At 39.4% G+C, this 17,224-nt stretch overlaps 1 protein-coding gene across 1 annotated transcript in view; it reads right to left on the bottom strand.

Annotated features, from left to right (window-relative positions):
* LOC124120426 (probable methyltransferase-like protein 24) overlaps window positions 1–8,431 on the bottom strand; it is a 43,263-nt gene extending 34,832 nt beyond the window's left edge. The window contains exon 1 of the mRNA XM_046483242.2: window positions 8,225–8,431. Within this exon, the coding sequence (XP_046339198.1) occupies window positions 8,225–8,314 (90 nt within the window). The 5' untranslated portion in view covers window positions 8,315–8,431. The remainder of the gene's footprint in view (window positions 1–8,224) is intronic.
* Window positions 8,432–17,224: the final 8,793 nt, after the last annotated feature.

Here is a 17,224-nt window from a genome sequence, read left to right as displayed (position 1 = left end):
AATTATACATTTACTTACATGTTGGCTATAAAAGTTAATGTGTCACATGTGACAACTTACATGTGGTAAATTACTTTAATACGTGATCATTGTAATATTCATATATTCCTTACCTTAATGTGTCACTTCAGCTGCCAGCATGACCTGAGCTGCAATCTCAATATTTGGCCAATTGTGTCGAAATGACCGATCGTGTTCAGTGTATAAGCTGGGCCTCGTCTCTACTATAACTTGGCGCAAGTTGACGACGCGCATAGAGAGCCGGGAACCAGCTTATGTCGTGTTAACCTGGTTCCCGGCTCCCTATGCGCATAACAATATTGTGATATTAGAGACGGGGGCCCAGCTTAGTGTTAACCCGGAACAAGCCATTTTACCCATATTCCCCTACGGTCCAGGGCGCCATTTTAGAACATGGATGTAAACAAACCTCGTGTATCGATATACACTGTCATGCTTGATTACGATAAGCTTACCTCGTGTATCGATACATTGTTCTCATTCACCTCCACCACGGAAATGCCGGCCGAAGTTCCTCTCAGCCATCCACAACGCGGAAGTCAACAGTATTTGGAAAGGCGATTGTCATTGCCAGGTACGTAGCAGGGCTTCGAGACCTTATGATTTCTGTGCAGAGACCTTATGGAACGGATTGATTTAGATATTTTCCTGCTCTACATACTTTACCGTAAACGCCAAGGGTCCTTTTTTAGTATTATGGTCAACTATTTGTTAGCATAAGGGGCGTAATGGATTTGTGGTCAAAACAAGATGATCCAAATTAGATCCGCTTTTTATAGATAATGAAGAAAAGTACAAAGATCTAGGAACGATTATTAACTCTAAACTTTCGTGGGATGCTAATACAGCTTTAATTTACAATAATGGCCACCAAAGACTTTATTTTTTTTACACTTAAGATATTTTTATAATATACTCTGTTATGCCCTTGTTTTGTATAAGCTTCATAACTTAATAATTCAATATTTCATGGAATGACTCTGACCTTGGCGAGGATCTTTTTTGCAACAAGTGATTCCCTATGTAAAGTGTATGTTGAATGACCCTGGCTTTGTTGTCAAATAATTGTTTGACAGTTGTTACATATGGGGTTATGTTTTATCTTTGAATGCCTTGGGTGAAATATTTTAATAAGGACAGTTCTATGTTGGAAACTCAACTGGGGCCTTTTCAATTGAATTCAATGTACAGTTTGGACATTTCTGTAATGTGAATGCTACTTATGTTTGCAGAATGTCTGGATGAATGAATGAGTCAGTCATCTGCACAGCATCAATGGAAAAAGGGAAGCGATGAGGAACAAGAGAAGAGTAGCAGTGAGTGGTAAATATTTGAAATTATTCTGTTTGGTTCATCATGGTCATGTAGCTATTCTGCAAATATTTCTTCAGTTTGCTTGTTCTTTATCACCTGTTGGCATGGATGGCCTAATTATCAAAGGCACCACAACTTGCTGTGCATAGTTGCATCTCTTGGGCTTGACAGAAACCGATGGTCGTGGGTTTGAATCGAGGGTAGCATCATACACTTGCTTGTGGGTTTCATCAAAGTGGTAAACATGTAAGACCTACATCACTTCAGGCTTTCTTCCCACATCAAGCTTACATGCCGTGATATAACTGGAATACTGTTCAAAGAGGCGTTTAACCCAATTCACTCATTTAACACCACATCCAGCAATAGTTCGGCTAAATGACAAGGATTATAAATAATCAAATCTCAACTAGACAAACCAGTGATAAATGTTATGAGCTCGATCCAGACGCACCGATGATGACTGTTATGGACAACATCCCACGTTATTGGGTACGATTATGAGCAATCAATGAGCCCACTTGCTACCTCATCTATTACTTTGGCTTGTATGGCAAGCATAGGTTGCTAGGAACATTTTTAAGAGATGTCAGTTAATGATTGTTTCAACTCATCAGCATGGAACAATATATATCTCAAATGTTTGGTATATAACAAAACTCAAAGATGATAAATTAAGTGAATTTGCTGCCTTTTATCTGTAAGTACATGTTGCAACAATTCTTTTCTATTGCTACAATCTTTATACATAATTTTGCAGAAACTGAAGTCCAGCTTGAGATACCCGGATGACAGGTTGACAGTCTGGAAGGACCCTTCCAGATATCCGAAGGGATTGGCAGACAGCGATGAGGAGAGTCCTGTTATTTCAATGGGAGCCTACCGAGAAGTTATATGCCAATTGACACTGGGACACACTCACAAAGGCTGGTCTGGCTAATGTGAGAAGACCAACCAATGCCAAGTCGGAGTGGGACCCTTCAAGGACGTTGAAGAAATTATTGTCTTTGGCCATGTGGTAATCACTTGAAAGGAATGATGTTTGCGACTACTTGTCTATAAATGTGGACCCAAACACCAAATAGAATGTTCACAATTCTACTAACACAATGCAACAGGGATAGAGCCCATCTGGCCTCCCCTCATCCTGGTTCCTGTTTTTCCATGGCAATATAGAAGGAAAAGGAGGTTTGAGGGCAAGTAACTCTGAACTGGTGAGCATGGTCTGCTGATGCTTTCAAGCGAACAGTTATCCCGCTCTGTTATGAGTATTGAAGAATAGGAGCATGAGGAACCATTATGTGAACACTGTTCAATGTGTGATATAGGCATATAAATAAAAGAAATTGATAATTTGTTTGTTGTTTATGTTTCTTTAGCCAGCTGTGTAAATGGGGATTTTCAATATTTTGCCTCAGTTTGATAGCCACAGTTATCGTATGAAACCATGCATTGCTTGGACATCTTTGGAATAACACATTGATCCGCTATGTCAAAGGTCAATGTCATAGCCAGACAAACAAATTGTTAATGGCCAAACTCTTCCTTAGGGCAGGGATAGAAGTTGGCAACAGGTCATACACTTACTTTTTATTCCCCCCCCCCCCGGCATATAATACGGGGGAATATAGCGATCATCAGCCTGTCTGTCCGTCCGAAATCATTTCCTTTTCCGGGGCAGGATTCCCAAACCATTCAGTGTATTTGATCGAAACTTGGCAAATCTATCTGGCACATACTGAAGTGGTGCCTTTTGATATTTTGGGATTTTTCTAATTTTTATTTTTTAAAATTTTTATGGAATGAAGTTGGACATAGATTTAATTGACGATGGGGTTCGTTTCCGGGGCAGAATTCGAAAGCTATTCAGTGTATTTGATCGAAACTTATCGAAACTTGATCGAAAAGGTATCAGGCACATACTGAAGTGGTGCCTTTTGATATTTTGGGATTTTTCTAATTTTTATTTTTTATTTTTTTTATGGAATGAAGTTGGACATAGACTCAATTGGGGATGAGGTTCGTTTCTGGGACAGAATTAAAAAAACATTCAATGTATTTGATCGAAACTTGGCATTCATATGGATGCGGCCATGGTGGATCTTTTGTGGGTAAACAATGTATGATTCTTAAAGAACTTTAAACTGTTGACTCATTACATACAGAATTGCACATTTACTAGTGGTTACTTTACAGACAGCTGCTGGGGGGATATGTCATCTTTCTGATGACTCTTGTTCTCTAATGTGCCTTTTCCTGCAGAAGTCTAAATAACTCTTATACATATAGTTGTATATCATTGTCATATGTTTGTCAATATTACACTGAATGAAGCACTTAACAATTGTTTTTGAAATAGTCGCACCTGATATTGAAGGTCAAATTAGCTTTCAATGTCTTTCAGTAAAAATGTTCACAGTAACTGAGGAACAGCTCTCGGTAGTGTGATGAAATCTGGTACATGTCACCCTCAGAGTGAGGCATATTGTGTTTCAAACTTAAATGAAGCTGGTATGCTCATAACAAGTACTTGTACCTTTACAAATAATCATATTATCATCTCACTAGCACCAAAGGCCCAAGTGAGCACACAGTCGATATGAGTTTATACTTTCACTCAGACCAATCTGGAAGTCTGAACATGAAATTTAAGGATATCATCATACATATATTAGAACTGATGTTTGTTCATTAAACAGCTTAACATCTAAAAAGAATTATAGATGAAATTGATAAAAATGTCTTCTCCATAAGTACATGCCCATAGATCTCAACTTTAAGGGGATATTTACAACTAAAATGACACAAAATATTACTACAGCTATCTGATATGCCCAGGCTAACATTATTTACCAGAAATAAGACATCTCGAAAAATTGCATCCGGATACCTGCCGGATACCTGCCGGATACCTGCCGGATACCTTCAGCAATGTTCAATTTTCATGGTTAGTTTCCAATATATATTTAGGTGTTTCACACTTAATTGAACAAAATGCACCCCCCAAATTGTAACATGTTTTTGGAAACTCAGAATGAGGTATCCGGTGCCGGATTCTTGGTATCTGTGCCGGATCCTTGGACACCCAGATTGAGGTATCCGGTGAGGTATCCGTGCCGGATACCCGGATTCCAGGTTGCATACTTTCAGGTGAGGTTTCCATGCCGGATACCACGGATCTGGTATCCGGCAAGGTATCTGCCACCGGATACCCGGACGCGTTTTGGGTAAGTGTCCTGAGGTATCCGGCAGGTATCCGGATACCGGAACTGCATTTTTTTTGCTGTGACTGTATAGGCAATTAGCACAAAAACACGAGAACGCGAGAACGCGAGATTGCGACATTTGTCAAGTGTCGCGATCTCGCGTTCTCGTGTTTTTGTGCTAATTGCCTATACAGTTATATGTAACTATTTTGTAACTTAAAGGTAATTCGTTACGGTAAACTCGCGTGCAACGGCGTGAACTGAGATGCGCACGAACCATTGTATCAAACATCTTTAAGACACTGCTTATTACTGTCTACAAACTGAAAAAGTTGGAAGAATGATGTTGGATGATGAATATAATCTCACGCTCGTGTCTTTTGAAATCAAAACGACGAGATGAACCACAACGTTCATAGAAATTTCTGCTTTGCAAATAAATGCAGTTTATTTCAAAATGGCTGCTCAAAATCACGTGACTCTTGACAATGTCAGAATGCAAATTTTCCAAGTCTTTTGAATATACAGTAATATATATGTAGACTGGTAACATAATAAAGTCAAGAACACGCTCCGTTTCTTGCCTGTGAAATTCGAACTGACTGAATTTGACAAATATTGTCTGACAACTAACAGTCAAATAACCAACATGGATACCTAATGGTACTTTTCAGAAAGATTTTGTTTGTTTGTTTGTTTGTTGTTAACGCCTCACTCAGCAATATTCCAGCTATATGATGGCGGTCTGACATCAAATATATCAACCCTCGTTAGGGTGGGCCAGTCGTCTAAGGCGCCGCCATTCTCTGCAGAGTTGCGTCAGTTGGGCACGCCCGAAACCTATGATTGTGGGTTCGAATCCCGGTTCGCCCTGATTATGTTTCTTGTTTCACCATACCCGTTCTCGTGGGCTTCATCGAAGAGGAAAAGTCTGAGACCTGCATCACTTCGGGCTTTCCTCTCATATTAAGCTGACACGCTGTGATATAACTGGAATACTGTTAAAAGCGGTGTTAAACCCAACTCTCTAACTTACTCTATAGATGACTACGCGTTTAATCGCTAAGATCATTGTAGAACGAAGCGGGGTGTATTGTACGATTAATCATGACCTCATTTCTGACTATTCCAATGTGATCTTGTAACATTATAACGCAGTGAGTTTGACGACATTAATTGTGAGAGGGAAGTGACCGTCAGGTTGCTCTCCATAGATGTTGAGGCATTTCCTTCGTTTAGACGGCTGCATGAAGACGATAAACATCCCAGTGTCACCCACATGGTACAGGTAATTTACATGTTTGTCGTGTCTCGAAATATGAATTGTAAATAGTGTATCGTGCCAAATATATGGTGAGTTACTGAATAAATACAGCAGTTTCAAGAAAGTGGTAATTGTATTTATAATGTTAAGTGTATTTTACAACATGGACCAGGTTTATATTGTATCTTATGAGTGATGTCCGGATCGAGTTATCGCCCTTGATGAATTTTTTGTTTATTTTAGGGTTAAGATAATGATTTTGTTTATCATTGATTATTAAGTTCATGTTCATGTACAGAATATAGACGTATGTTTATATGAAATGAATGAAGGTGTGAATATGTATGTGTATGAAACCTATGCACTATTGTTTTTATAATGTTATTGTTTTGTACATTAAAGGATGTCATTATCTACTCTGGCAATAAACACTCACACCCGTAGCCTGTTTGAAATTGTAATTTCCATCACAATTCCCGGTTACAATATGAGAATCGGTTTTGGGAGAAAAGGTACGTATAATCGACCTGAGGATTGTGTGAGCATATGCGGGAAATACCCACCTTAAATAGGGGTAAATATTTTTAAACCTCGTACATTTTATCAACATCCTTAAAGAGGCTGTACATAATGTTGATATCTTATATAATCATTAAACGACCCGTGGTTGTTGTTTATTGTACAATAAAACACTCGCCCCCCATGGTTTATTCTCCCTGCAGTGTTGTATTGTACCCCCACTCGTCGTTTATGTCTTCAACAGTGGCCCGCTGATCTATGATAACATGCGGGCTGTTTAATGATAATTTTATCCATTTTAACTATAAAATAATGTAAAGAGGGATGTTTTGTAGTCAGGTTGGAGCGGATGAAAATATGATAATTAATTTTGTATTTCAAATTGGTCTATGAGAATTTTGCCTTTCATGAATATGCTAGTCGTGTATAAAATTGCCTCATGGAGAACCTCACTGGCCTGTGATTATTTCTGTAACTGTAGTACTGATGATGCGGCTTTAAGCAATATTACTCACTCACTGACGGTGATAGTTTTGTTTCCAGCTTTCGGACACATTAATGTTTTCACTATCATTGGACATTCATGTACACAATTTCTTTTGTTAAATTATATTGAACATGTTGAGGGTTTTATTATAAAGTACATAGGAAACTGTAACAACGGGAGATGACTCAGACTTTGTGTATGTAAATTACATAGCATTTTCAAGCTCAAGTGATAAGTTTGCTAAATGCTACTTGGAGAATGAAGAGCATGAAAGAAGCATGACCAAAAGACTACTAACGTGCGCATGCGCTTGACCTTATGATATTACGCATGCGCACGGATAGCGTCTAAAACGCGAGAACACGAGAACGCGAGATCGCGAGAAAATGAAATGTCGCATTCTCGCGTTCTCGCGATTTCGTGTTTTTGTGGCCTAATTTGACAAGTCGAGATTGCGAGATTTTGGATCATGTCCAAATGTCGCATTCTCGCGTTGTCGACTTTTGACAAAAAGTGCTATGTACCAAAAACACGAGAATGCGAGATCGCGAGAATGCGAGATTTTGGCCAAATCTCGCGTTCTCGCGATCTCGCATTCTCGTGTTTTGGGCATATTTACCTCGTTTCCAAAGGTCGAGATCGCGAGAATGCGAGATCGCGAGAATGTCCCTTACAGTATTCCATAGAAATAGCAGGTAAAATGTCATGTTTTTCAAACTTTCCATCGGGGCCGGGTCGAATCTCACCTCTCAGAATAGCACCATTACCTCATCACACACGGTCTGTTGATCCAGTTAACGAGTGAATGAGTTGGGTTTAACGCCGCTTTTAACAGTATTCCAGTTATATCACTTGTCAGCTTAATGAGGTAAATAGCCTGTTTGGTGAAGGGGGGGGGGGGTGATCATGTAGTCCATTTATACTATAAATAATTTTACATTTTGACAAATATCTGAATTAGTGTAATTAAATTAGCTGATTATCATTTATGTTTATTACAAAGCTACAGCATAGTGGAATTTGAACCATGTTTTCTGAAAATGTTGACATATTTGACCCACACACCAGCACTCTCTGTCTCCTGAGTTTATACTGAGTCATTCGTCTTGGTGTTGCACATGGACGTTGCTCTCGACAAGTCATGCCCATGCGCCAAGCCACATCGTGAGCTGATCTTCACAATGCATGGCTGAAGGTTGTTTAAGATTTGGCATGATCCTAAATGAGTAATTTATCAATCGATTTCAAGTTTTGAATACATGTTGCCGGGGACAACAGAAAATATTGAGGATATATGTTTCTCCTGTTTAGATTTTATTATCAACACGTCAAGCCATTAATTAAACAGGGACGCGGCCATTATCATAATTATAACATGCACGTGTGACGTTTTAAATAAGGTTGTTCACTTACCTGAAAATAGTTCCCAATTCCTGCATGAAATATAATGATTCCAACAAGAAAGACCAAGCCCATCACAACCACAGCAGACGTGCGTCGCATCCTGCCATGGAGGTAATACGGGATATTGATTTATAACCAAGGGTAGTTCTGTGACACTAAGATTTAAGGACAAGACTTCCGGTGGCGCTGCGCATGGGGTAACACGCTCTCTCAAGAGCTCCGCTTGACCCAAGCAATCTGAACTGAAAATGGCCAGTACAAACAAAAGTGAAACGAATACTCCTTCTTCACTGCAGCCAGGAAATTTGGACTTTTTTTTCACCAATAATGAAAAAAATCCGAAACAAATCCTACCCATGAAAACGGAAATGACGACACGGCGGCGGCCATTTCGATTCCCTATTCGCAGCAAATTTCAAATCTTGAGACAACTATGAAGGTCCATTTTACGGACTTACTTCAATCACAAACTCAGCAAATCCATGCTACGCTGAAAAACGAACTTGCTCCTATTTGTCAAACACTGAACGAATTAGTTAAATCTGTCGACATCAACTCATCTAATATTCAAAAGAATAAGGACGAATTACAAGCTCAGCGTGAAGAATTACAAGATTTGAGAAAGGACATCGAACAGAAATTACCCTTACAAGAAATTTACAACAGGAAAAGCAATCTTCTTGTATACGGCGTCCCAGACAACGAAGACCCGGAAAAAGCGTGCAGAGAGCTTTTTCACGATCTGGGCGTCCCAGGGGCAAGTGTAATGAATTTCGTCGCAATTCACAGACTCCCCCGTATCAACCCGACATACTCGCCTCAGGATAAACCACAAACTATCATGGTAAGATTCGTCAGCATGAGCGACCGACAACGAATTTACGACTCCAGCTACAAAAACTCAAAGCTACTGAGACAGAGGAAAATTTCCATTCGCACAGACCTTCCGGTTGTGCTGAAAAAGTACAGAACAAAGCTCGCTAACAGGGCTTATGAAATTCGCAGGAAGTACAACTACCACACTAAGATCCAGGAGAAAGGTACTCAAGTCTCCCTGCACTATCGTAGGGGAAAAGATGATCCATGGCGCGCTATTACGGTGGACGAGGACATAAAGTGAAGAAATAACTGACTTTCTCGTTCAATCAACTCTCAGGAAGATTTTATGAGGCTTCGTTTTCTTTCCCACAAGATATGTGAAAATTCGTGGTGTTTCAAGTGTGCTTTGTATCTCCCTACGTGTAAGTACTGTGTATACAAGTTATAGACATTTGTTTATTCATCAATATCCAAATAGTCTAGGACTGACTTTCTGATTTTGGTCTCCATATCCTGATTGGATATACCGAAAACATTTGAGGATTTTATGACGCTTCCTCCCCCCCCCCCCCCCCCCCCCCCACCGCATAGGATCTATGTGGACATCATCTAAATGTTTGCTATTGTGTTCAAAACGCTGTGCGCACACTAGTGTGAAAATACCCTCTAGTCTTTGTGTATTATCTTCTATTACGCCTGTGTTTATCAGCTGGATTATTCATGGATTAACCCATATGAGTGTAAGTTACTTTAGTTTTTTTTGTATGTCTGCAAATTGAGATGCTATATACATGAATGCTTTGTATCTTCCTACGTGTAAGTACGGTGTATACAAGTTATAGACAACTGTTTATTCATCAATACCCAAATAGTCTAGGACTAACTTTTTGATTTTGGTCTCCTTATCCTGATTGGATATACCTAAAACTCTTGAGGATTCTATGACGCTTCCTTTTTCTCCGTAGAGGACAGTTGATGATTTTATGATGCTTCCTTTTTTTCCTCATAGGATCTATATGGGGTTTATACCCTGATTGGATATTTGGAAAAACACTTGAGGATTTTATGACGCTTCCTTTTTTTTTTCTCCTCACAGGATCTATGTGGACATCATCTAAATGTTTGCTATTGTGTTCAAAACGCTGTGCGCACACTAGCGTGAAAATACCCTCTAGTCTTTGTGTATTATCTTCTATTACGCCTGTGTTTATCAGCTGGATTATTTATGGATTAACCCATATGAGTGTAAGTCACTTTAGTTTTCTTTGTATGTCGGCAATTGAGATGCTATTTACATGAATGCTTATATGACCTCATATGTTCACCTACTGATATAAATCAATAATATTATGGCCTTGTTACCAAACTATGCGGGGAAATATAGGAATTTCCAAAATCCTTGAGCAGCAAACATCGGTCTATCTTTGTTTTTATTCTTTCCTTTTCTTTTATTTTCATATAAAACCAAAGAAATCAGTCATTACACAGACAAGATATGTATCCCTTGTATATTCTGTTGTCAAAACTATAACTCCAATATGCAATGTCTATACAATCTAAACTATCCTTGCTATCTGCAAACTGCAGAGGCTTAGCTGATAAGCTAAAAGGAAAAGAGGTTTTTAATATTTGGCGCAAACAAAATTTTGATGTCATCTGCCTTCAAGATATTCATATAGAGAAAAATCAAGTGAACATTTTTAGGAATGACTGGGGCCTTGAGTGTATTTTCGCTCCCTTTAAGTCTAATGCCCGCGGGGTGGCTTTTCTCTTTAATTCCATCGAAATGTCTATTCATAAGGTTATGATAGATGATGGTGGAAATTTTATAATTGCTGATATAACCATTAAAGGAATAAGATTGACCTTAGCTACTTTATATGGTCCTAATTCTGATCTCCCAAAATTTTATCATGATATCTTTAATGCCATTGATGGACTTGATAATGAATCGATTATAATTTGTGGGGATTGGAACCTCATTCTTGATCAATCTCTAGATCTGGAAAACTATAAAAATGTTAACAACCCAAATGCTAGAAAAACGGTTCTAGACTATTTATCTCAGTTTAACCTATATGATATTTGGCGTGAACAGAATGCAACTGTACAGGCTAGACTTTTTTCTGGTTAGTGAAGATATTTTAGATTTAAACCTATCCTCTGCTGCTGACATTCTCCCAGGTTATAAATCTGACCATTCGGCTATTTCTTTATGCCTAAATGATTCTCTGATAAATAATAGGGTCCGTGGATATTTTAAATTTAACACTTCCCTTTTAAGAAATAAACAATATGTGGATATGGTTACGACTGTTTTAGATGAAACAAAACAACAATATGTGCATCCATCTTATAGATCAGACCATTCTGCTCCTTTTGATGATTTGGATTTAAAGCTCAATATACCTGATTCCCCATTCTTGGAAACCTTTTTAATGAATTTGCGAGGTAAAATAATTTCTTTTTCCTCATATTTGAAAAAGAGAAGAGGAAAGAAATTGGGCGATTTAGAAAAAGAAATAAACCAATATGAAAATAAAATTAGAGGATTTTCAAAATATTTCTGAAGAAGCTTTAAGTAAATTATCTGAATCAAAAAAGGATTATGAAAAAATTAAAGAAGAAGAAAGCAAGATAAATGCTTTTAATAAGAGATTACAATGGTATGAGGAGGGAGAGAAACCAACTAAATACTTTTGTCGTCTTGAAAATAGAATTTTAACAAATAATATCATCTCCTCTTTGATTAATAGTGAAGGTGAGGAACTGAATGATACAACTCTCATCATTAAAGAACAAGAATCATTTTATAGAAACTTGTACCAAAAAAATAGTTCAGTAGATACTGACCCAAGCTTGATGTCAAACAATATTCCAATTCCAAAACTAGAGATTGATATGCAACAAGCCTTTGAACAGCCGTTATCCTTAAACAAAATTGGTAAAGCTGCACTTGCAATGAAAAATAATAAGAGCCCAGGTCTTGATGGCTTCCCAATTGACTTCTTTAAATTTTTCTGGAAAGATTTAAGAGTCTGCATATGGAGATACTTTAATCACGCTTACCACTCTAACTCTTTGACTTCTGCTATGAACTGGGGCGTGATTACTTGCATTCCAAAAGCAAATAAAGATAGAAAAAGATTGAAAAATTGGCGTCCCATTACTTTATTAAATGCTGTATATAAGATTTTAAGCTCTTGTATTACTAATAGAATCAAGCAATCTTTAAACAAATTAATTCATTGTAATCAATCAGGATTTATCCCTGGGAGATGTTTAAGTGAAAATACTAGATTACTTTACGATATCATATTTGAAACTAAGAGACATGACAAAAAAGGTACGTTGATACTCATTGATTTTGAGAAAGCGTTCGACACCGTGAATAAAGATTTTATTTTCCTCGTTCTGGAAAAATTTGGCTTTGGGCCAAATATGATCAAATGGATACATATACTCATATCTAATGCCTCTTCTTGTATTGTCCAAAATGGCTACCTCTCTAAATTTTTCATGAATGAAAGAGGTTGTAGACAGGGTGACCCAATTTCCCCCTATTTGTTTCTTTTCGTAGCTGAAATTCTCGGTATCATGATTCGTAATAATGAAGATATAAAAGGTATACTTCTACACGATATTGAACACACATTGGGCCAATATGCTGACGACACCCAACTTTTTTTAGATGGCTCGGAAAAATCATTAAAATCAGCCATGGATACACTTGAAACTTTTTACAAAATCTCAGGATTAAAAATGAACTTTGAAAAAACCAAAGCAATATGGATAGGCAGTATGGCTGGTAGTAAAGTCCGATTTTGTCCTAACTTAAAGCTAGATTGGCATGATGGCAACTTTGAAGTTTTGGGCATATGTTTTAATGTTGACTTAAAAGACCTTTGGGTAATCAACACTAAAAAACGCCTTGATAATATCTATGGTATTATAAGCAAATGGAAAAACGTAATTTGACTTTGATGGGTAAAATAACAGTTGTTAAGACCTTAATTCTCTCTACCCTTGTACATATTTTTTCCGCTCTCCCAAAGCCATCAAAAGCTTTATTGATCAATTGAATAGAATTCTTTTTAACTTTATTTGGAGTGGCAAAAGAGATAAGATTAAGAGGGATTATTTGAAAAGGAATTATAGTCAAGGTGGATTGAAAATGACTGATATACCCAAATTTATATCATCTTTAAAAATTTCATGTTTAAAAAGATATTGTGAAAAAAACATTAATTATGACCTTGCTAGTTTTCAGCTGGCTCATATCTACACTTTAGGTGCCAGTTTGCACAAGAATTGGGAAATTGTAAATCCGTTCTGGAAAGATACACTTATAGCCTGGAGTGACTTTATGCATTCATATGACTGTGAAGACTTAGAAAAAGCAGAAATTGCTTCCCAACCCATATGGTTAAACCATTATTTTAGAGAACCAGTATTAATTTGTAATGACTGGTTTAAAAAAGGTATAGTTACGATAAAAGACTTGTATGATGAAAACGGATGGATCCCTTTCCCACGTTTACAACAACTTTATGATCTTAAAGGAACTTTTCTCGACTATAACCGTATGTTTTTTAATATTCCAAGAAGTTGGAGACAAAATATTGATAAAAATCTACATTCCTCTTCTAATCTCACAGTATCTCCTTGGATTTATGATCTTACACGTTCTATTAAAGGAACAAAAGTGTTTTATAATAAACTGATAGGGAATTCCCTCCCTCTCCCTCTCCCTAAATCTTGTTTTCAAGAACTGAATAGAAGGTACAACTTATTCCTGAACTAACGGGATCGGGTGGTCAGGCTCGCTGAGTTGGTTAATGCATGTCATCGATCCCAATTGCGTGGAGCGATGCTCATGATATTAATCACTGGATTATCTGGTTCAGACTCGATTATTTACATAGCTGGAATATAGCTGAGTGCGGCGTTAAACAACAAACCAACCAACCAACCAATTTATTCCTGATGTGTTGTCAGTTGTTCCGTTATAGTTTTATAGTAAACCCTGAAATACATGACATTTGTAACTTGTAAGAAAGTTTACCACAATAATGACAGGGAGACAGTGCCTACGTGGCCATTCATCACAACAGCTAGGAAGATCCGGGTCAGAATAGGTCTTCAGCAACCAATGCTTGCCGTAAAAGGCGACTATACTTGTGGTGAGAAGCGACGAATGGGTGGGGTGGTCAGGCTCGCTGACTTGCTTGATACATGTCATCGTATCCCAATTGTGTGGATCGATGCTCATGATGTCAGTCACTTGATTGTCTGTCACAGATTCTATTATTTACAGACCGCCTTCATGATCATGTTGTTGGGACTATTTGAATACGGCGTTAAACAACAAGCAAACCAACATGCCCGGGTTGGACATTGCGTCAGTCACAGAAAATGGAGCTGCAGGCAAAGACGAACGTAGATACATTATATATACGTCGACGCTACAAGCAAGAAATTAAGCTCTCTATTGAAACTGTATCGTCTAACAATATTGACATTCGGCCATATGTGTACCCTAATAAATATGCCAGGCCAACACAGGTATATTGACTGCTGCCACGAGATCAACAATTGCCTCGCCACTTGAAATATAACACGAAACATCACGATTATTTATTAACCAAGGTCGATATGCACGCACTGCTAAAAATAACCGCTCGCAGCCACATGACTGTCGAAGGGGGGGGGGAGGTGAAATGGGGTTTAACGTCGCGTCCAAGATTATTGCACTTATATAGCGACGTGCATGTACGTGTGTGTGTTTGTGTGGCTGCTTGTACTACTCCGGGCTGATGCCGATTTATAGTGCTAGCTCACTGAGATACCATGACGCAGTTTAACATGAATACCCCACTTAGACACAGTATACTGACTCCGAGCAGACCAGTCCTTGTTTTAGCCCCTTAGTGCCGAGCGCCAGACAGCGTAACAACAAGTAGCATCTTTTAACGTCTTTTGGTATGACGCGGCCGGGGATCGAACCCCACAAGACTGTCGATCCTTACTTGGATCGTAAAAACGTGATGAAATCTCAGATGATGTTTGTCGCAATCAAAATGGATATTTCTGAAGAGCACACTTTGCAATTTTTGTCATTACTATAAGTCATATTCCTTATCGCCGAAATGGCTTGTTTTCACTCAATAAGTATTAGCACACATGCAGCTAGCTTCGTTAATTAATAATCACGATATATTTTTATTTCGTGATTCTGTTTAAAGTGGCAGGGACAAAAGATTCCACTGTCTCCTATGGATATGGACCAGTCAGTTCAAAGTAGTATTCTAGCTGAAGGTGTCTCGTCCATGTGTATATAAACCCTGTATATTGAATCACTGTAGTTACCTATTTGGTGAAACCCACGAGCACGGGGACGGTGGTGACATACCTAGAAACATAATCGGGGCGAACCGGGATTCGAACCCACGATTAAAAGTGTCCAGCGTGCCCAAGGGTCGCAACTCTGCACAGCGAAGTGCGGCGCCTCAATCGACTGGTACGCCGGTCTCCCATCTACACATGGCACGTTGCAACATGACAGATATTCCAAGCAGGAACGCTTGCCTTTGAACCGCCTACCTGGTACTGTATACTGGCGGCTCCAGGGGTATGTGGCCGTAGCTCACCTGGACCACCATATTACACATGGCTACGTACATGCTGATAGTTATAAATATTGATGTATCGATTCGAAAGTTTTGTTCTTTTCCAAATATTCAATGTCACTATTAATTTAATTATCTATGAAACATGCAATATGCAGATAGCAAAATATTAAATACTCGGTGTATCGACCCGTTCTCCTTACTCTCCCCTTCCTGTACCATATCTACCGGCTCTCCCCTTCCTGTACCATATGTACCCGCTCTCCCCTTTCTGTACCATATCTACTCGCTCTCCCCTTCCTTTACCATATGTACCCGCTCTCCCCTTCCTGTACCATATGTACCCGCTCCCCCCTTCCTGTACCATATCTACCCGCTCTCCCCTTCCTGTACCATATGTACCCGCTCACCCCTTCCTGTACCATTTCTACCCGCTCTCCCCTTCCTGTACCATATCTACCCGCTCTACCCTTCCTGTACCATATTTACCCGCTCTCTCCTTCCTGTACCATATGTACCCGCTCTCCCCTTCCTGTACCATATGTACCCGCTCTCCCCTTCCTGTACCATATGTACCCGCTCTCCCCTTCCTGTACCATATGTACCCGCTCCCCCCTTCCTGTACCATATCTACCCGCTCTCCCCTTCCTGTACCATATGTACCCGCTCCCCCCTTCCTGTACCATTTCTAGCCGCTCTCCCCTTCCTGTACCATATGTACCCGCTCTCCCCTTCCTGTACCATATCTACCCGCTCTACCCTTCCTGTACCATATCTACCCGCTCTCTCCTTCCTGTACCATATCTACCCGCTCTCCCCTTCCTGTACCATATGTACCCGCTCTCCCCTTCCTGTACCATATGTACCCGCTCTCCCCTTCCTGTACCATATGTACCCGCTCTACATCTCGTACCCACGCAACCCGCTCTCATGAACGTTCCCACCCAGAAAGCACTCCACCCGCGAACCGATTTTCTTAGAATTGAATGAAGCGCCCTTAAAATATGTTATTATTAATGCAAGTTTCAAACTTGCAAATAATCACAGGTTTGAAGGCAGAAATAGCAGGTAAAATGTCATCTTTTTCAAACTTTCCATCGGGACCAGCTCGAATCTCACCTGTCGGAATAGCTCCATTACCTCATCACACACGATCCAGTTAACGAGTGAATGAGTTGGGTTTAACGCCGCTTTTTAACAGTATTCCAGTTATATCACGACGTGTCAGCTTAATGTGGGAGGAAAGCCCGAAGTGATGCAGGTCTCAGACGTTTACCACTACGGTTAAACCCACGAGCACGGGTATGACAAAGTGCTGACAAAGTAAGAAACATAATCGGGGCGAACCGGGATTCGAACCCACAACCATAGGTTTCTGGCGTGCCCAAGGGACGCAACTCTGCACAGCGAATCGCGGCGCCTTAGACGACTGGGCCACCCGTGCCCCCTCCAGTTAACGAAACTGATTTCAGAGTCTCAGACTACATCATCCAGAGTCCAAAGGGGAATTGAAGCTGGACTCCATGGAGATATCTGCAGAAGTGGCAGCGGCTAAAGGCCC

This window comes from Haliotis rufescens, unplaced genomic scaffold (assembly GCF_023055435.1).
Source record: "Haliotis rufescens isolate VD_foot unplaced genomic scaffold, xgHalRufe1.0.p SCAF_2, whole genome shotgun sequence".
NCBI lineage: Eukaryota > Metazoa > Mollusca > Gastropoda > Lepetellida > Haliotidae > Haliotis > Haliotis rufescens.
The sequence above is the reverse complement of the archived record's forward strand: the minus strand, read 5'-3'. Positions and strand labels throughout refer to the sequence as shown.